The sequence below is a fragment of the Tauraco erythrolophus genome, chromosome 20 (genome assembly GCF_009769465.1).
Source record: "Tauraco erythrolophus isolate bTauEry1 chromosome 20, bTauEry1.pri, whole genome shotgun sequence".
NCBI classification, from domain to species: Eukaryota; Metazoa; Chordata; class Aves; order Musophagiformes; family Musophagidae; genus Tauraco; species Tauraco erythrolophus.
Window position 1 is genome coordinate 1,366,415 of NC_141484.1, and position 20,471 is coordinate 1,386,885.

Genomic DNA, 20,471 nt, shown 5'->3' on the forward strand with positions numbered 1-20,471 from the left:
CCCCCAATGCCTGGCCATGATCCCTCCACTCCCACCCCAGCTCCTGGTCGGAGGAGAGCGAGCCGAGCCCCAGGGACACGGAGCACCTCACAGACCTGCACAGTGTCACCTTCATCATCACCACTTGGAGATGCTGCCTGAGCCCTCAGTCTGCAGCCGCGCTCACCCCTTGGCACGATGCCCTCAGCATCTCTACCCAGCCCAGCACTGCCCACGTCTCTGCCCATCCCCAGCAGACACCCCAGGTCACGGTGACTGCGGTGCCCTCCCTGCTGCCACGGCCCCATCACCGTCCCCACACCCATCCCGCGCTGTCTGGCACAGCCGCAAACCCCAACGGATCCAACCCTGGCACACGCCCTGCCAGGGGCTGATGGACCCCCAGCTCCCAGCCCTTGGTAGGGGGGTCGGGGGGCTCCTCCCGGCACAGCATGGCCCGTGTTTGCCCACGGGGCCGGTGCAGCAGCTTCACCTGCGTGGCACAAAGGCAGTGCTGTTCGGCAGCCCCGTGCCACGGTGCCTGCACAAAGCAGCGCCTGTCGGAGCGGGGCCGGCCCCAGCTCTGCGGCCGGCGCTGGCGGCAGCCGGTGGGATCCCAGGCTTCCGGAGGGGCTGGGCACGGGGAGCGGAGCCACCAGCAGCTCCGGTGTCCTGTGCCAGAGCTGAATGGGGGCAATCTTTGCACCTTGTTTTTTTGGGTGACTCTGCTGTTCCTGGGGCTGCCACCTCCTTCCGTGCCCCCAAGGAAGGCAGCGCTGTGCCGTACTGCAGCTGGGGACCACCGTGTCCCACCGGTGGGCTGGGGGCAGCCACTGCCCACGCCAGCCTGGCCCAGGGACTGCTGCAGGTGGACGTGCCTGGTGGGGGGCACACGCTGGGGCTCTACCGTGCCGTGCCGAGTGGTGCCAGCGGCTGGGAGGAGGGTGTGCTGTGGTTGCAGTGGCCCTGGGGACCTCGAGTGCCTGGTGCTGCTTGGAGACGTCCCCGCTGCGGGCTGGTGCCAGGTAAACACGGGTGACGTACTGCAGCCCCAGGGGGCACGGCCGCATCCTGCTGCCAACAGCCGGCTCCCACAGCCGTCCCCGGCCTTCGGAGCTGTGCCTGCCTTGCCACGTCCCCGCAGTTGGAAGCGTGGGCACGTGCCGGCTGGAAAGGGCACAGCCGGGACACCACGTGTGCCAAACTCTTGCTCGTGCGTCCCTCGTGCGGGCATCACGGCCGTGCGTGGTGCTCGTGCCTGCAGCCGCGGGCAGCCCCACTGCTGCCAGCCCGGCTCCGGCTCAAGGAGACCAGGTCACCCAGCTGCCCCCACGGAGCCATTTCAGCTCCTAAATAATTCACGGCACTGCCGGCCGCGGGCTTCCTGCCCGGCAGAAGAAATCGCTGCGGAGGGGGATGGCAATCTGAGCAGGAGAAACCGCTCCCGACCTTGGCATGTCCTCCGTGCTGTGCCACTTCCTGCCAGGCAGCCCATCTGCCCATGGGCTGCCAGTCCCATGCCGCCTGCCCTGCCGAGGCCGCCGGCTCCCGGCCCAGCGGCCCCATCTGTGCGCCTGGCCCTGGCACACGCTGTCACGGCGGGGGACAGGGAGCCAGGAGTGGGGCTGGGGGATGCCAAGGGCCCTGCTCCGAGCCGCCCCTTGGTACCTGCCTCCCCCCAAGAGTGGGATGTGGGGCTGAGCCCGGCGGCATCATGGCAGAAGCCCTTGGTCATGGCAGGGACAGGGATGGAGGAGCAGCCGGCGGCACGGCTGGGTACCCCCTCCGCATCCCTCCAGCACCGCATAGGAAAAATCACCTTTATTGGGTCTGACCTGAAAAAAAGGGGGAAGAGGAAAAACGAGAGAGAAAGCCATGAGGAGGGCGAGGGCCCCAGCTCCCTCCCTGCTCCCCGGGAGGGATCCCTGAGCCCCACGGGGCAAAGGCACCAAGAAGGCAGCCGGAGCCGCGGGGGACCGGGTCCCCAGCCCCAGCAAGGCACTCATCCCCTTTCCCCGAGCAGCCCCCCCTTCCCCGGCAAGAGGGAAACTGAGGCACAGCAGGAGAGAGGGCTGGGGAGAGCTCCGTGTCACCTTGCACTCTGCAGTGGGACGGTGCCAACTTGGCTCAGGGCCTGGCAAGGGTCAGCGTGGAGCTGGGGGCTCGGTGCCAGGGTCCCACCAGCTCCCCAGCGACGGATGGTCCCTGGCCTGGAGGGGACGGAGTGTCTGTGTGTCATGAAGGCAGCAAGGGGACGAGCCGGGGTGGCCCCGTGGGTGCCAGTCCTTGTGGCAGGGACAGCGACAGGGACGCAGGGGTCCGGGCAGAGCTGGCAGCTTGCGGTGCCATGGCCAGGCAGGATGGGCAGGCAGGAGTGCTGGCTCCGGGAGTGTATCCGGGCATCCCCAGCACAGGAACTGACTCCGGCCGCTGGATGGGGTGGGATGTACACGGCGGGGTGGGATGAGGCTTGGTGGGGTTGCGGCTGCGCCAGCACTGTGGGACCTGTGCCGCGGGGGCTTCACCACCGGTTCCTGCTGTATGGGGACTGCACCTGTGGGCAGAGTGGGACAGCACTGGGGTGGCACGGTGATGGCGGGACCATGGCATGGGCTGGCAGACCTGGCTCTGGCACTGGCATGGAGGTGCAGCCACGCTTGCCCCTGCACTGGCTCCTCCTAGGGCTCCAGGGTGCCGGGCAGAGCCATCGCTGCCCCATCCCTGCCCACCCATGGGAGATGCTGCGCTGGGGACAGACTTTGCCCTCAGCCACAGGCTGGACCTCCGTGCCCGCTCCCCCACCCGCCGCATTGCACATTAACTCACCTGGCAGCTCCTGCCGTCCCGCTGGGCGCTGGCGTGCCGGGCCTGTGCCGCGAAGGCATCCTCAGCTCGCAGCGTGGAGCTGGCGCTGCCAGCTGCCGGGCTGGCGGTGGAGGCGCGGGGCAGGATCACGTCGTAGGGACCTTCGGTCTGAGGGGCAGAGGCAGGGGGGCTGTAGCGGCACCGGGAGCACCCCCAGCCCCGCGGGGTCCCAGGGGAGGTTACAGCAGCCTTTGGGGCATGGGGGCCAGGGGACCCCCCCCACACCCTGCTCCCCATCCCGCCCGCTCCGGTTGAAAGCCCGTCCATCAGGCACAATGCGGCCATTCCTGGAGTGCCCGGCTGGCTGGCAGTGCCGCGTGGTGCCACACTTACCGGCCCCTTGTGCATCAGAGCCATCTCGGTGGGCTGGTAGACGCTGGTCAGCAGCTGCCCATTGTAGCCGCTGTACGGGGACACCGGCTTCTTGGCTGCAAAGAGACGGGGACAGTGAAGGGGCAGGGGGGGGCCCACACAGCCACCCCCACCCCACTGGGGAGCCGCTCCTCGTTAGCAGGTTTAATGAGCTGACTCAGCCACCGGCTGCTCTTCGCCTTTCCCGGGCGACAGGAGGGATGTCCCAAGGGTTTGCATCACCGCGCTCCCGGCACAGCCCATGCCCGGCCGGGGTTTGTTATTGTAGGGTCGCTGGGGAGGCGGGGGGGCGTGGGTGCTGCTGGGGAGCACCCACCCTGCCCCGGGGGCTGCAGACACCTTTGCTGGGGCAGGGCTGGCGCTTGCCCCGTGTTATTGTAGGGTCTTGCAAGCAGAGCGGGTGCCTGCGGCGGCGAGCCAGGAGCCACGGGCACCCCGCGCCAGGGAGGGAGCACCCCTGCCGCCGCTGAGCTCAGCCCAAACTGGTAGACCCAGCCCGGCGGGTTTTCGGCAGCGTCAATCCCAGGTGGGTCATGGCCAGACGTCTCGCCGCCTGCCTGCCGCTGCCAGCCCTGGTGCCCGCCGTGGGGCACGAGGGTCCCCCTGCCAGCCGTGGTGCCTACCGAAGGAGGGCTCGTCCATGGAGAAGGCTTTGTTCTCCACAAACATGCTCTGCGACTTCTGCTCCTTGAGGATGGTCTCATAGCCCACCCCACGTGTGGGGTAGACGTCGTCCTCGAAGGGCGGCTCAGGGCCCTGCCGCGTCACGTGCGTCACCTCGGGGATGACGTAGAGGAGGAGGAAGGTGCAGGCGTTGGAGACCAGCGCGATGGCCAGAGTGGGGTCGTCCCAGCCGGGCTTCTTGCCCGCGCGCTGGTTCCCGTAGAGGTACATGACCGTCCACGCCACCCAGATGGCCATGGAGAGGCCGGTGGTGGCCAGGATGAAGGCGCCGTGCTTGCGCCAGCGGCCATAGTGGCCACAGAGGGCTGGCCAGGCGGTGCCAAAGGCGGCCACCAGCAGGAACATGACGTAGATGAGCGCCATGACGAAGTCAGCGTCTGCCAGCTGGCAAGGGTTCGAGGAGCCGCCCTCCTGCCGAACCACCGTGATGATGAGCCACTCGGCGTTGATGATGACCTCCACCAAGGCGAGGAGCAGGGCCACCACCAGCGTCACCCAGCCCCGCGGGCCCCGGTTCCTCCGTGCCAAGAAGTTGAGGGCCACGGCGTGCGCCAGCAGGCAGGAGAAGCAGATGCCGAAGAGGACTCCGAAGAGGAAGCGGCGGGAGGTGCAGGTGGAGAAATCCGACCCCACGATGAAGTCGAACGTCAGGCAGAAGAGCCCAAAGGTGCCCAGAAGAAAGAAGACCTGCGTGGCCACCAGGCTCTTCTTCTGGGGGTCTTGCACGAAAGGCAGGCTGGCCACCAGGACGATGGTGAGCACGAAGCTGGTCACCACGCCGAGGCTGGCCACGGCCTCCAGCACGATGCCCCAGGCCGCCGAGAGGTCGCAGAGGTTGTAGTAGAGGGAGGAGAGGTCCTTGCCGCAGCCGGAGGGAGGGCTGGTCTGCCCGCCGGCCGCGGGCAGCAGGGCCAGCAGCATGCAGGCGGCTGCCGGCAGCACTGCCGCAGCGCCCATCCTGCACGGCGGTGCGGGCGCTGAGCGGGGCGTCCAGGGACCCTGTGGGACACAGAGGGCATTAGGGAGTGGGGACTGGGGCTGCGGCTCAGCATCCTGGTGCTGCCTGTGCTGAGCATCCCTGCCCGCAGGCCCTGCTGGGCATCCCTCTTACCAGGCCATGGCGAGCGATCGGGTCCTGGTGAGCTGGCACAGCCCAGCCCACCCCACTGCGGCCCGAAGCAGCCCCAGACTGACCGGGCAGACACGTGTCCCCCATCAGCTCCTCGCCGGAGTGGGGCTCAGCCTCCGCTGGGCCCCCCATGCTCCCTCCTGACGGGATTTCCCAGAGCGCAGCTGGCACTGGGGCCATGCTGATCCCTTTCTCCGGTGCCGGGAGCAGGCAGCGCCGTGCCCGCTGGCTTCCCTGGCAACACCGAACACAGGCCTGGGCTGGACGGCGGAGGTAACGCTCGGGGACAAGGCTGTCCCCTTGGCTTGGCGCTGCGTGCCAGCGTGTTCCCCTTTCCACTTCTCCTTTCCCACTTCCCTCCTCTGGCACCAACCCAGCGCAGGTCCCGTGTCCGGCACTGCTGGCCGCTGGCACACAGGCAGCCGCAGGCTGGCACGGCACGGCACGGCATGGCACGGCACGGGCAGGGCACGACATGGGGGTCCCTGTCCCCAGCCCTGCGGCCCCGGGCTGGGCACGGAGAAGAGGAGGCAGCGAGGAAGCTGCAGCCCCACTGCTTGGGGGTGGGGGGAACCCGGCGGGAGACCTCGGGCAAGGTGACCCCGGGCGGGAGTGGGAGCAGTGCCCGGGGCCGGGACCCCTCCGCTCCCCCGAGCGGCACCCGGAGCCCGGGCAGCCCCCGCCCCGCCCCCGGGGCTGCCGGTCCGGGGTAGGGACCGAGCCCCCGCGCCCGCGGGTCGTACCGGCTCCACCGCACCCGGCCCGGCCGGTCACCCCGCCCCTCCCTGGCGGCTCCGACCCGGTCCCCCGCACCTCCGGCCCGGTTCCCACGCACCTCCCGGCCAGCACCGGCGCGCTTCCCCGGTGCTCCCGACCGGTACCAGCCCCCAAACTTGGCCAAAGCCGCCTCCAACTCTCCGGTCAGGCGAGCCCGCGAGGGCGGACGGCTCGCGGCTCCCGACACGTTCCTGTTACGGTTCCCTCTCGCCCCCCCCGGTCCCGCTCACCGGCTCCGGCGCCCGGTGCCCTGCCGCTCCGCTCGCGCCGCCGCGCCGCGCCGTGCCGTGCCGGCGGGCGAGCCCCGGTCCCGCGGCACCGTGCGCGCCTGCCCGGCCCGGCCCCTCCCCGAGGTGCGGCTCAGCCCCGGGAGCGCGCTCGGGGCCGGCCGGGACCTGCCCCGCCACCGCGGGCGGGGGGACCGAGCCGGGCCGGGGTCCCGCAGCGGGCGGGGGTACCTGCCCCGGCGGCACGGAGGGGGCTGGCGGCGCGGGGTGGCCGGGAGCGAGGGCAGAGCCCGGGCAGAGCCCGGGCTGGGGGCGGGGGGGGGAGAGGGGGTTGGACCGGGGGACGGATCGGCGCGGGAGCCCCCTGGCCATCAGTGCAATGAGTCTGGGGGGTCTCAGCCCAGAGGAGCTGGATCAGCCTGGCCCTGCTGAGCTCGGGCCACCGGGAGAAACTCTCGGGGACAAGGGATGGAGCGGGGGGGCTGTGCCAGGGCAGCATCACCCACACGGGGCCTCGCACCGACCTCCTTTTAGTGCTGGGACGGTGGCACCCAGCTGGTGGGTGGGCTCCCGGGTGGAGGCCGGGAGCGGAGCCCCGCGGGCGCCCCCGCCGTGCAAGGATACACCGGTTCCCGCGGGAAGCCCCGAGGCGAAGGCCCGGAGGGGCCTCCCGGAGGAATGTCAGCTGACGGCTAAAGCCGGAGCCCTTGGCAGGGTGGCTGGGCCCCAGAAAAGCCCTTTCTGCGAGGGGCCGGGGGGCCAGGGCAGCCCCAGGCTGGGGGCAGCGGACAGGGCTCGGTGGTCCCTGTGCCAGCGAGGGTGGTCATGCAGCCCGGGGCCAGGCAGGGGCACCCCACTGTCACCCCATCCCTGGGGCCTGGGGATGGGGAAAAGCCCCGGGAGAATCGGGGTGCCCTGGGGGACCCGGGGCCCTGCCAGCCCCGGGGGGAGGTTTGCAGGCGGGCGCTGCTATTTTGGGAGGGTGAAGCAAGAGGGTGAAGGATGCAGCCGAAAGTTCAACACGCCTCTGGCGGGTCCTCCCCCAGCCCGGGCCGGGATGAGAACAATCCCAGGAGAAAGGGAGGCAGAGCCGGAGCTGGCAGCACCCTCGGCACGAGGACTGGCACCCTTCAGAGCCCACAGGGAGCAGATGGCGTGTCTGGGCTGGGTGCTGCACCCGCTGCCGCCATCCCTCCGGTGCTGGGGCCGCCCATTCTCCTGCCCTTCTTCTTCCTAAGGAGCGTCTGGCTTCAGGATGGTGTTTGGGGCAGGATCATCCCTCCCTGCTGGGCACGTGCAAGCGTGTGTGCCCTCACATGGGAGCTGGAGCAGGGCGGTGCGGATGGAGGGGCTCTGCAGTGGCCACTTGTGCCTCAGTTTCCCCAGCGGGTCAGAATGCAGCCTTGCAGGGCCCAGCGGCAGCTCTCGCTCTCTTCGAAAGGCTCAGCCTTGGATAACCCGTGCCAGGAGTGCAGGCCGGCTGCCCAGCCGCCCCCGCGCCGGCGCCGACCCGGGCCTGGGCCATGGAGAGGCCTCGCTGCATGCAGCTTCCTGCCGGCTGCTTCCTTCCGCCACACTGGGCCAGCGGGTTTCCCAGCTGCTGACTCAGCATGAGCCCCCCACACCCCCCGTGGGGCCGCCGGCAGGCATCCAACCCACCAAGGATGCCCCATGGCCGCACGGCTTTCGCCCTTGTGTCCCCCCCAACGGTGGGTGATTTCCTCCCCGCTTCCTGCGGGGACCCTCTCGGCTTTCCAGCCCTCGCTGCACACCCCTGGAGTTTTTGTAGGTCCTACAGAAACACCCTGCAAGGGAGGTGGCTGTGGGGTAGGTCGAGTGTGATGCCACCATGTGCCGGCTGCCTTGCAGGGACCAACCATGGGCTGCGAGGGACGGGCTGCTCTTGGTCTTCTCCTGCAGCCGTGTGCCGGGGCGGTTGGCTCCTGGCACAGCCCTTTTGGCGAGGGCAGAGCCAGGTCCCGCTGTCCAGGTGGCCCAGGGACCACGGCTCCCATGGCAGGACAGGGCACAGCCGGTCCCTCCAGCATGGCAGGCACGGTGAGGGGCTGGGACGCATCTCAGCACAGCACCGGGACCTGGGCCAGGCTTCCCCGCCGGCTCACTCCGAAAACATCGGCACGCCGGGCGCATTTTTTCCAGGCTTACCTTTCCTACGGAGCCGCAGGACCGGGCGGCTGGCGTGGCTGGCACGGCTGGCACGGCGGCACGACGGACTGGGCCTCGGCTCCGCGGCGGCTCCCGCTCGCCCAGCCGCGGCGGCTCACCTCGGGAAGGCGAGAGCCGTACCTGGGGCCGGGGGAGCCCCGCTCGCCCTCCCAGCTGCCTCCCCACCGCCGCCACGGCTCGGGCCGGGGCTGGGGAGCTGTTTTCCACCCGAGCCGGTTCTGTCCAGACCGGAGCCCCTCGCCGCCGGCGGACGCGGTCAGCACATTTCCACCTCCCTCTCCAAGTAAATAAGCACCGGTTGGCGAGGGGGGGCCGGCGGTGATCCCAGCCTGCCGCAAGCGAGGCCATAGCTCCTGCCAAACGCTGCCCTCGCTGGCAGAGCCCCCCTGCCCCGTGGCCCCTCCAGCCCTGGCGAAGGGCCCCAGGGTGGGATCCGGCCCTGGAAACCCCCAGGGACGGGTGCCCGCGGGGCGGGAGGCACTGGCCGGGTTAATATCTAATCTCTTCCCGGTCCTGCTCTCCTCACATGCCAGAATTAATGGAGCGAGCACCTCCCAGGTACCACCCGCGCCACCAGGTCCAGGTTTAACCCTGTCACCAGGAGTACGGGCAGAGCCATATCCTGCCCGGTGTAAAGCAGCACAGCTGGTGGGGTCTGCCCGTGCAAGGGCCTCATCTGGTGCATCGTGGGCAGGTGGGTGCCGGTGCCAGTGAGCCCCATGTCCTGGGAGGTCAGGGCTCGTCCCACCGGGGGCAAACGCAGCACCCCATATCACCCCATCCCACTCCGGCACCGGGCACGGCTCAGTGGGGTGGGCAGGGGGGAAGCCCAGTGGGCACGAGGGTCTCCGTGCCCCACCATGGGCACCCTAAATCCCCCGAGGCTCACGAGCTGAGCCCCTGCCCCCCAGGGTGCTGGGGTGATGTCCTGCCCGGTCCCTCGGGAATTAGAGCGGAAAGGCTGGTCCGTTTGGGGGGATTACGCTAAGGACCTTACGGGGGAATTAGGGCAGGGAGCGGGGTGGGCAGGGCTGGTGCGGGGGGCTGAGGGGGTGCCAGCTCCACCCGGCGTCCCGTCCCTGCCCTCTGGTGGCAGCTGGGGACAGGCGGGCTGGCCCAGCCCGGCTCGGCACGGCATGGCCCCGGTCTAACTGGGAGGGCGGCGCTGGTGCTGGGTGCGCTCCATGCAGAGGGGCGTCACGGGCCCCCTCCCGTGCCGCCCGTGGGAAATGCTTCGCCCTTGCACCGGGTACACCCGGGACAGCTCTCCTGGGTGTCCGTGGGGGGCTAACGGGTGGGGGCCGGCTCCTGCAGAGCCCGGGGCTGGGGTCTTACCGTGTGCCCAGGCGCCGCAGCTGGTGGGCTCTGTGGACGGTGCCCAGGCACTAGAGAAGGAGTACTGGGGTGGGCAGGACTGAGAGCCCGGGGCCGGGCAGAGGGACCCCGTGCCTGGGGATGCTGGTGCAGGGTGCCTCCGTCCCAGCTTCTCACAGGGAGCTGGATCCAGGCAGAGTTTTGGTCTCAGCAAAGCAGTTTATGGAGGAAGGACGGTCCCACCGGCACCCGGAGGACACTGTGTCCTGGCCAGGGCAGCAGGAGCTCACCTGCATCCAGCTCCTCACCGCAGGGCAGCCGTGCCCACCGGCTTCCCTGGGACCTTCGGTGCTTCGGTTCAGCACGGGCTGGAGCTGATGCAGGAGAGCAGCTGAGAGCACGGCCACGCTCCCTGGCCAGCCAGGGAAGCCCCACGAGCCCCATGGCCACAGGGGTGGAGAGGAGCCCAGCCTGGGGGGGCACACACAGAGCAGGCAGTGGGTCCTGCTGCCCAGCTCGGGCATGTCCTTGCTGCCCCATGGCTGAGTTTCCCAGGGAGCTGAACGCTGTGCATCCTGAGGGGCTGAGCACCGCGGCAGCAGCGTCCCCAGGGCAGGGTCTTGCCAGGTCCCCGGGTGATGCATGGGGCTGGGTGAGCACCAGGACTCCCAGCTGAGTGCCGCCCCGGCTGGCAGCAGCCCCAGCTCAGAGGGCCGAGCCAGCCAGCAGCTCCAGTGGTTTGAGGGCTGGGGATGGGAAGCGGGTGCTGCCAGGCCGAGGGCTGTGCCAGAGGTGGGTCCGGAGCACCTCGGCCACCGTGCGCCGGAAGGTTTGGCTGACAAAGCAGTAGAGGAAGAAGTTCAGGGTGGTGTTGAGCATGGCCACCATGTTGGCAATGTCCAAGGCCAGGTGCATGCGCCAGTCCCTCTTGACCGAGGCCACGTAGAGGTGGCAGATCATGACAACGGTCCGGGGAGCCCAGAGCACGATGAAGACGGTGGTGACGGCCAGGAGGAGGGCCGTGGTCTTGCTCAGGCGTGACCGGCCACTCGCCCAGCGCCTCCGCTGCTTCAGCTTGCAGATGATGATGGAGTTGGTGGCTAGGAAGATGCTGCAGGGCAAGAAGTAGACAGTGATGCAGTGCACCCACTTGAGCACCATGTCCAGGGCGGTGGGGGGGTCGGCATCATGCCACAGGTCCAGCCACCAGTAGAAGGGGATGCCCGTGGCCAAAGCCACGGCAAAGACTGCTGCGATGATCTTGCGGGTGCGCTGGGGGTAGGAGACGGTGCGGTACCGCAGTGGGTGGCAGAGGGCCACGTAGCGGTCCACGGTGAGCAGGACGGTGACCCAGATGGAGGCATGGTTGGCTGTGAACTCCAGCACGTTGACAGTGTGGATGAAGGCGCTGGGCACTGCCCGGGACAGGATGGCCGTCTGCAGGATGAAGCCCACAAAGATGATGAAGACCTGCGTGAGGATGTCGGAGGTGGTCAGGGCCAGCAGGTACCAGTACGATGACTTCTTGGTCCTCGTGGCCAGGCGGGACAGGGCCACAGCGGTCAGGATGTTCACTGGAGGGAGGGGAGCGATGCGTGGTGGTGAGACCCTGAGGCTCACAGCCCTGCCCCCCGCAGCATCCAGGACCCCAGGAGTGCCCAGGCTCTCCCAGGGCTGCAGGGCGAGCGGCCCCAGGCCCCGGCTGGGGTGGGGAGCTATAAATATCATGGTATGGTGGGGATTTGCTGAGCTGATTAATCTCTTCTATGTGTCAGCCCAAGCAACGCAAATACCATCTGTCCGTGCTGCTGCGGCACCTGCCACGTGGGGCTGGGCTTTACAGCCGGGCACTGCAGCTGGGGCTGGCTCTGAGGCCGTGGGGAGCAGGCTGGTTTCCCCCACCCCTGAGGACTCTCCTCCCCATCCCCAAAAGCCCTGGGGCTGGGGCAGGAGCTGAGACTCTTCGGGCAGCAGAGGGCACAGGCTGAGCTAACGGTGCACAGCTCAGATAAGGAAGGATGGGTGCCACCCCTCACACTCCTGGGCAGCACCCCCCTTGCCCCAGAACCCTCACCTGGCAGCCCCAGCCCCAGCAGGATGCTGTAATACACGATGGGGAAGACACCGACCATGCAGGGTGACCGCTCCGGCAGCGCCGCCTCGCTGGCCCACACCACCGCCGTGCTGTTGGGCACTGGGACCATCGCCTTCTGCCACAGACTGGCTGCAAGGGGAGACAGGGAGCGTCAGGGTGCCAAGGGCCCCAGTGGCATCCGGGTGAAAGGCTCAGCCAGGACACGGCACTGGGACTCAGGGTGAGTTGGCTCCCTCAGGTGCAGTTGCCCCAGGTCTGCTGCTGTGTCTGCCTGCGATGGCATGTTCTGGAGCCGCTGCAGGACAAGGGACCCAGGATCCAGCCCCCTCGGGGACACCAGGGTGATGGTCCCCATCCCTGCAGCAGAGGGTGGCCCCATTACTGGAGATGCTCCTTGTTTATCCCCTTGGCCCCATTTATCACCTTGAAGAAAACCAGATCCAAACACCATATTATTGGGTGGCTTCCAGGGGGGTGAGGCCCTGGCTCCCGGCCCGGGCTGGTTGTCACCCACTGGGATCCAGCAGTGGCAAGGAGGACCCAGAAGTGCTGGAGGGGGGTCCCAGCGGTGCCAAGGTGGGAGGTTGGCCATCTCCATGCTGGCAGCCAGCTCCTTTGCCAGCTCCTCAGGCAGGACCGCATGAGGCATGAGGCAGCGGCAGCGGTCGCGGTTCCGGTCGCGGTTCCGGTCGCGGTCCCGGTCGCGGTCCCGGTCGCGGTCCCGGTCCCGGTCCCGGTCCCGGTCCCGGTCGTGCCCCGCGCCCGGATCGAGCCCACGCTGCGCCCGACCATTCATAAAAGCGGGTGGCACCGCCCCTATCCCGAGCCTTGCGCTTCTATTGGCTAGAGGGGACAAGGCTTCACCCAATGAGAGAGGCGCTCTCCAGGAACGGGGACCCCAAACCCGAGCGCTGCGTTCTGATTGGTCAGCATCTCCCGCGGAGGACCGCGACCCCCCGGGCCCTAGCGCCGGAGGAGGGTGCGGGGTGCGGGAGGGGGGTCCTGAGCCCGGACTGGGGGGTACAGGGCACCGTTCTGGTCCCAGCCCGACCCTGGCCCCACGGGGACCCCAAACTGGCCCAGTCCCAGTCGCCGCAGCGCTCCGACGGCTCCGGGGCCGGCGGGGGGTACCCGTCGGGTCCCCCAGCGATGGATCTGCTCCCAGCAGCAGTGCCCGCGGGGGGGGGGCGGCGGGGTGCCACCTCCCGGCTCCTGGGAGCCCGAGGGGGTCTTGGGCCGCTGCGGAAGGCGGGATCCTGAGCGGAGCCCCGGGCCGGGCGGGAGCGGGGGGTGGGGACATGCCCAGGGGGATGCCAATTAACTGCAAATCCGATCCGGCTAATCAGCAGGGGCAAGTCCGGGCCCTCCACTTCCCCGAGGGAACTGGGGCACCGATCGGCTGCAGCCGCAGCGGGAACGCGTTAACCCTTTCCCAGCCCTGATCCCGTTTGCTCTGGGGGGGAAGGGGCGGATGTCTGGGTCCGGTCTGGTCCCCTCTTGCCCTCCGCCCCCGCCCGGGGTCCTGCTCCCCAAGCCCTGCGGGAGGTGGGCTCTCACCTCGGTGGCCCCCGTGTCACTCGCCGGGCGTGCGGTGCCACCTTCCCTGGGCCCGGAGAGCCGCCGGTGGCCGTGTCCCCGTCGGTGTTCGTGTCCCCGCCGGCACCGGCAGCGGGAGGGGCGCGGGGCGGAGGGAGAGCGGCATGGGCAGAGCCGCGGGCTGGGCTAGCGGGGCAGGAGGACGCCCCCGGGCCTCGCCGCTCCCACCGGGGCCAGGGATGGGGTCACCAGGGACGCTGTGCCAGCCCCAAGTGACCGGGGCAAAGCTCGTCCCCACCACAGAGCGACAGGGGTGGTGGTCCCGGTGCTCGGGGACAGCTCGGGCCCCCCGTTGTACCCGAAGATCTGTGTCATCAAGCTGGGGTGCATCGTTTTGGCACCCAGACCCCCAGCTTTGGGTGCTGGAGCCCCCAAATTCTTCTGGGTTTGCTGCACACCCCGAGGTGAGCTGGGGTGGGGGCCAGGGCTGGGCAGAGGTGGGTGCAGGCGAGTGGAGCTGCCCAAGGCTGGTTAGGTGGTGGGGGCTGGCAGAGGTTGCCCAGCCTCTGCTCTCTGCCAGTGGGCAGTCAGGGTCTGCGGCCATTGCCAGGGACTCGGGGGAGTGGGTCTGCATGTGTGAGTGTGCCCGTGCGCATCTCTGTGTGCCCGCCTGCGTGTCCCTGCTGGGCTTTGCTCTGGGTGCCCCCTGGCATAGCCCCTGATGGCCCAAGCCAGAGGGGAAGCCTGCCCATGCCTCAGTTTCCCCAGCAGCACAGGGAGGGGTCAGAAGACTGATATCCCCTGCCTTTCCCTGGGGGCCACCTAGCCCCCTGACTCCCACCTCCCCCAGTGCCCCCAGCCTGTGGGGGTGATGCCCTGCACACACCCACAGGGCCGACAAGAGCTGCCTGGCATGGGTCGCTATGGTGAGCCAACCCTCTGCCACCTCAGCCACAATTACCGGGGCCAGCACAGCTGCTCTCTCCGTCTCACCAGAGGCTGGGGGATGGATGCCCTGTCCCCTGGTGACCCCCAGCACCAGTGCCATGGTCCTGCATGACTCCCCACGGCCCACTGCCCTGTGCCACCCTGCTCCGTGGCCAGCCGATGTCCTCATGGGGGACACGAGGGTGCGTGGGCTGCGGGGTGCAGCCTGGCTGGCACCACGCCGGCGGCTCACCGGGCGCACGCTCCCGGCAAGCTGTTGTTTTGCAGACAGGTGGTTAAATGAGGCATCGGTGGATGCGGTGAGCCATTAACCGGCTGTGCCACGGTGGGGGCCCCTCATCCCCCAGCCAGCCTGCGCCTCGCCGCCATGCCCACGCTGTGCACTCCATTTGCACTGCGCTCTTGGGGCTGCCATGACCCATGGGGACCACTGAGCTCGAGCCCCGGCCCCACGCCGGGCATGGCACCGACCTGCCCACCTGCCTGTCCCCACGAGGGTTTGGGGAGCCCCAGGCACAGAGATGGGCAGGTGGCTTGTCCCCAGCCTCTCTGCCCACAGGGCAGCGCCAGATGGGTGATCCTTCCCTCAAGAGCTGCAGCAACATCTGCCCACGCTCAACATCTGGAGACCCCATCTAAGCCCGGGCCTCTTGCTCACCCCCCCAAGCCCAGGATGGGGCTCCTCGGCGCCGTGTCTCCCCTCCTCGAGGCTGCAGGCACTCTGGCTCCGGCTCCCACGCGAGCCCCGGGCAAACCTGTCCTCAGAAGCCCTCACCGACACAAAAGCAGCCCCGGCCACGGTGACAGCACCGACTGGCACCGTGCCAGGCCCAGGCAAGCTGACGCAAAGGGGCAGATGGGCTGAGCACCCCCTGCTCAGCTGGAGCCCCCCTGCCTGGCACGAAGCCCCAGCCACCACTATCCTACCCCCACCGCACACACCGCCGGCTGCCTTCGCCCCACGAGCCGTGTGCTCCCCGTCTTGCCAGCTGTGGCAGGGCGTTCCTCCCGCTGCGGGGTGCTGGTGCTGGCAGTGCCGGCCGTGGCACAGCATCCCTCCACGAGTCCCAGGGATGAAGCCGGGTGTGAAATGGGTGCCAGCCGTGCTGCGATGTCACCTCGCTCGGCAGCTGAACACAAAGCTGTGATACCGCGGGCACTGGCACTAATCCCATCAGCCCGGACAGATACTCGATAGCTGGGAACCGGCTAATATCCCGCTGCACGGCTCTGGCACTGCCACCCGCTGAAGGTCACAGCATCTCCCCGGTGGTGTCCCCAGGAGGGGGGGTTCAGGCGCTGCCCCTGCGGCAGGCGGGGTCCTGCTGCACCCCGAGGTGACCTTGTGCAGCGGTCCTGGGGCTGAGCGCAGCTCCTGCCCAGGGAGCACCAAGCTGCGGGGTAGAGGGGACACCTGCCCGGCATGGCAGCCCCCCACCACCCGGGTGGTGAGTAAGGGGCTGCCGTGCCTGTGCGAGCCAGGCTGTGGCTGTCTGTAGGGTCACTGGTCACCCAGTGCCACCCCCAGCCCCATGGCGGAGCCACACCGACTCCAGCATGTGGCACTGGGGGGGCAAATACCACCCCGGTCCCATTGTGAAGCCCCCCAAGAGCCATCAGGGCGGGCGAGGTGCCAGCGGAGGCCGGCACAGGGCACTCGCACCGTGCAGGCAGCCTCTTGGCTGCAAAGGCTGGGAAAAGGGCAGGCAGTTCCTGCCGGCAGCCCGGATGCCATGGTGATGGGCTGCTGCCGGCATGAATACCCATGAGCCGGGGGGAGCAGGGAGGCCACGCCGAGCTGTGCCCTGAATGCAAAGACCCCGCTGCTGCGTCCTGGCGGCCCCGCGACACAAAGGACTGTGGCCATGCATGGGGCTCCAGCACGGTGTAGGGCTGTGGCACGGCACAGCACTGCCTGGCAGGACCAGGCAACAAATGGATGTGCCCTCATGCCATGCCAGGGCTCTCCGGGGCACCCTGTCACGCCACCCTGGGGTGCAGGGCTGGGGTCCGGGGTCAGGGTGGGATGGACGGGGGCTGGAAGTGGTTCCCTTGGTAACGGCTGGTCCCAGTTTCCACCAATCGATGTGGCGGCGCGGGCGCGTGGGCTGGGAGGGCTCGTGGCCTACATAAGCCCCAGGCGGGCACCGTGCGCCCGTGCCGCGCCGAGACCCGGCAGATGCGCTTGCGAAGCCATGACCAGGCTGACGGGCACCCGGCCCGTGGCCATCCGCCGCTGGGGCTGCGCCGCTGCTGCCTTCCTCCTCCTCCTCCTCACCGCACAAGCCGGTAAGGGTGGCTGTGGTGGGGGGAGGCATGGAGGGGTCTATGTGCCGTGGGTCCCGCTGCCCTCGCCGGGTGCTGGGGTGGGGCTCAGCCGTGGCACGGGTGTCTGGTGATGCCCACGGGAGGCTGAGCACGGCTCTCCAGCAGCCGTCGGGGCTCCTGGGGAGGGATGGATGCGGCTCCTGGGTGTGCCGTGCCCCACGGTTGTGCCTCACGGCACTCGGGAGGGCTGTGCCCAGGGAAGGCTCGGTGCTGTGGGCAGCGATGTCTGGCACCATGGGGCGAGGGGCTCCTGATCCCCTTTCCCATCCCCGCTCAGCCGGGCTTAAGCTGCCGCTGGGAAGGGTAATCCGCTGGATCACCGGCAAGATGGGATTTGAGAGAGACGGAGCCAAGTTCACCCTGGGGGAAGGATGCTCTGGGGATGGGGTGGGAGTTGTGCCAGGCATGAGGGAGAGGAGAGGGAAGAAGGCTTCTTACATCTGCAGGAGCATGGAGACCTCTGTCTCATGTTCCTGGGTCTCTCTCCGGTCCCCTCTGGGAGCCCAGCACTGCAGGGACACGGACACAGGGGGACGGTTGCCCTGGTGGGTGCCCACGCCGGGGCCAGGCTGGGCTGCTGGCATGCACAGCCTGAGGGGAGTGAAAGTTGGCCGGGCAGGAGGTGCTGGTTCGTGGTGTTGGCGAGGAGGCGAGGATCGCACTGGTACAGGCATGGCACGGCATGGCAGCTGCCTGCATGGCAGCACCGGTCCCACCGACAAGCACCGACCTCATCCCTGGGTGCGGGGGCAGAGCGTGCCTGGCCCCACACCCACCAGCTCTTGTGTGCCCCATGTGTCGGTGCAGGACCAGGGCAATGCCAGCGCTTGCTCTGCCCGCAGCGGGGATGGGACCGGGGCTGGCAGACCGGGCTGCAAGCCAGCACTGCCCGGCACAGGGCCATTTCCCAGCACGTCCCAGCCCGGGACATGGTGGTCTCACCCCTTGTGCTGCAGAAAAGCATTTTTTTCGCTCCCAAGGACATGAACGTCCCCATGTCCCCTCGTCCTCCCCACACCCCCTTGGCACCAGCCAGCCCTTGGGCACTGGGGGGAGCAGAGTGAGGCTGTGCACAGAGCCAACTCCTCCAGCCCCACATTAGCCACGCATGGTCCCACAGCTGGGCCCCACTCTGCTGTGCCCCAGCACCTTGTCCCTGGTTCTTGGGGTGCAGCACCGGGACGGTCCCATCTCCCCACAGCCCAGAAAGCCGACCTTAGCGGCGATACCACGGCTGCCACCATCAACCACTCGCTGACGCTGCTGCAGCGGCTGCAGGAGCTGCTGCAGAACGGCAACGGCAGCGACTCGGTGCTGCGGGTGCGCACGGCCACCTCCGACGAGGCCAAGGTCTTCCACACCCACCAGCTGCTGCTCAGCCTCCAGAGCGAGGTCTTTGAGAGCCTCCTGCGCAACCAGAGCGTGGTCACCCTGCACGAGCCGCCCGAGACCGCCGCGCTCTTCGAGAAGTTTATCAGGTATGTGGGGACCCCATGGGATGGGGACATCGGGAGGGATGCAGCCCCCCTGGGACCACGGGAACCTCATGGGATGGGGATGCCCAAAGGGATGCAGCCAAGGACGGGAGATGTTCCGTTAGGGACCACAGGGACCCCGTGGGATGGGTGTGTTGGGAGGGATGTGGCCAAGGAGGGAAGATGATCCTCTGTGGACCACGGGGACTCCGCAGGATGGGGATACCCGGAGGGATGCAGCCAAAGAAAGAAGATGCTTCCTTGGGGATCATGGAGACCTCACGGGATGGGGATACCCGGAGGGATGCAGCCCAGGAGGGAGGATGCTTCCCTGGGGACCATGGGGACCCATGGGATGGGGATACCCGGAGGGATGCAGCCCAGGAGGGAGGATGCTCCCCTGGGGACCATGGGGACCCATGGGATGGGGATACCCAGAGGGATGCAGCCCAGGAGGGAGGATGCTCCCCTGGGGACTGTGCTGCCAGAGCCCGCAGCTGGGAAGGGGATGGGGGGACAGCAGCATCACCGCCCCGTGCTCTGCCCCAGGTACCTGTACTGCGGGGGCATCTCCATCCTGCTGCACCAAGCCATCCCCATGCACCAGCTGGCCAGCAAGTACCGGGTGTGGGGGCTGCAGCGCGGCGTGGCTGACTACATGAAGACCCACCTGGCCAGCGAGTCGAGCCAGGGCCACGTGGTGGGCTGGTACCACTACGCCGTGCGCATCGGGGACGCGGCGCTGCAGGAGAGCTGCCTCCAGTTCCTGGCCTGGAACCTCTCGGCTGTTCTGGGCAGCGCCGAGTGGGGCTCGGTGAGCGTGGAGCTGCTGCTGCTGCTGCTGGAGCGCTCCGACCTGGTGCTGCACAGCGAGCTGGAGCTCTACACCGCCGTGGAGGGCTGGCTGAGCCGCCGGCAGCCCGAGGGTCCCGTGGCCAAGCGGGTGCTGCGTGCCATCCGCTACCCCATGATCGCACCCAGCCAGCTGTTCCGGCTGCAGGCGCAGTCGGCGGTGCTGGCGCGGCACTACGGCGCGGTGCAGGACCTGCTCTTCCAGGCTTTCCAGTTCCACGCCGCCTCCCCCCTCCATTTCGCCAAGTATTTCGACGTCAACTGCAGCATGTTCCTGCCCCGCAACTACCTCGCGCCCAGCTGGGGCTCCCAGTGGGTCATCAACAACCCGGCGCGGGACGACCGCAGCACCAGCTTCCAGACCCAGCTGGGTCCCAGCAGCCACGACGCCGGCAAGCGGGTGACCTGGAACGTCCTCTTCTCGCCGCGCTGGCTGCCCGTCAGCCTGCGCCCCGTCTACTCGGACTCGGTCTCGGGCGCCGTCCAGCCGGTGCGCATCGAGGACGGCCGCCCCCGGCTCGTCATCACCCCGGCCATGAGCAGCCCCGACTTTGCTGGTGTCAGCTTCCAGAAGACGGTGCTGGTGGGCGTGCGGCAGCAGGGCCGCGTGCTGGTGAAACACGCCTACAGCTTCCACCAGAGCTCGGACGAGGCGGCCGACTTCCTCGCCCACGCCGACCTGCAGAGGCGAACCTCCGAGTACCTCATCGACAACTCCCTGCACCTCCACATCATCATCAAGCCCGTCTACCACTCCCTCATCAAGGCGAAGAAGTAACGAGGCGGAGCTGGGTCCCGCAGCCAGACTGGTCCCAGCCCTGTGGTGGGGCTGGGGGGGCTCACTCTTGACCCTCCTGCTCATAGGTAGACGGACGTCTCTGTGCCGGGGGGTCTTGGGGCTGTTCTCCGCCACCCACCCCTCTCCGATTGCTCCCCTGCCACGTCCCATCCCCATTGCCATCACTGGGTGCCTGCGGCGCACTGGGATGGTGGGCGCTGGGACGGGGGAACACTGGGACGGGGACACTGGGACCCCCCCAGCCCCGTGCGGGTGGTGCAGGAGGCGAAACGTGCAGCCCATGGCCACGGCACATCCCGGGCTCGCGCACCCCAGCGGTGAGAGGATGGGGACAGGGACAGCCCGACCCTCCTGCGCTGCCACCCCTGTGGCACCGGGGTCCCTCTGTGCCGGGCAGCCAGGCTGCGGCACTGGGTCCAGCTACTGGCATGGGTACCCTGGCAGCAGCACCCCTGGCTGGTGGTGAGCTGGGTGTGTGCCCAGGCTGGACGGGTGGCCCGGCTGCCTTCCCCAGTGGAGGAGGCTTGGGGGGCACTGTCCCCACTCCCAGCCAGCAGCTGCCCCATCCCTGCCCGGGCACCCACCACCCCGCTTCCAAATAAAAGCAGAAAACGAGCGTGGGGCATGCAGGGGCGTCTTTGGGGGGTTCCCCGGGCACGGGCAGGGGCACAGCAGTCACATCATGTCTCCTTTTAATGTACCCCTGGGGAGGACAAACACCCGTCCGGATGCCCTGTGCCCGAGTGGCCCCAGCGGTGCCCAGTGGTGCTGGGTGGTGACAGTGTCCCCAGGTGCTGAGCAACCACAAGGGCCCTTCCCAGCGCAGCCACACGGCTTTGGCGGGGGTCACTGTGTCACTCCCCAGGGACTTGGGTCTTTGCCTCGGGGTGGGTTTGGCACAGGC

At 68.7% G+C, this 20,471-nt stretch overlaps 3 protein-coding genes across 3 annotated transcripts; 1 reads left to right on the forward strand and 2 right to left on the reverse strand.

The window, feature by feature from the left end:
• Positions 1–2,500: 2,500 nt before the first annotated feature.
• Positions 2,501–6,532, reverse strand: GPRC5C (G protein-coupled receptor class C group 5 member C). The gene is made up of 5 exons (XM_086623919.1): positions 6,395–6,532; positions 3,840–4,899; positions 3,178–3,272; positions 2,806–2,952; positions 2,501–2,533 (listed from the first exon to the last, which is right to left on the reverse strand). Exons 1-5 carry the CDS (start codon positions 6,530–6,532, stop codon positions 2,501–2,503), a joined length of 1,473 nt encoding a protein of 490 aa, XP_086480045.1.
• Positions 6,533–10,239: 3,707 nt separating this feature from the next.
• GPR142 (G protein-coupled receptor 142) lies at positions 10,240–13,277 on the reverse strand. The gene is made up of 3 exons (XM_086623924.1): positions 13,211–13,277; positions 11,609–11,758; positions 10,240–11,108 (listed from the first exon to the last, which is right to left on the reverse strand). The coding sequence occupies exons 2-3, from the start codon at positions 11,736–11,738 to the stop codon at positions 10,240–10,242; spliced, it is 999 nt and encodes a 332-aa protein (XP_086480050.1). The 5' UTR covers positions 11,739–11,758; positions 13,211–13,277.
• Positions 13,278–16,290: 3,013 nt separating this feature from the next.
• Positions 16,291–19,546, forward strand: BTBD17 (BTB domain containing 17). The gene is made up of 3 exons (XM_086623923.1): positions 16,291–16,402; positions 17,643–17,919; positions 18,466–19,546. Exons 1-3 carry the CDS (start codon positions 16,309–16,311, stop codon positions 19,544–19,546), a joined length of 1,452 nt encoding a protein of 483 aa, XP_086480049.1. The 5' UTR covers positions 16,291–16,308.
• Positions 19,547–20,471: the final 925 nt, after the last annotated feature.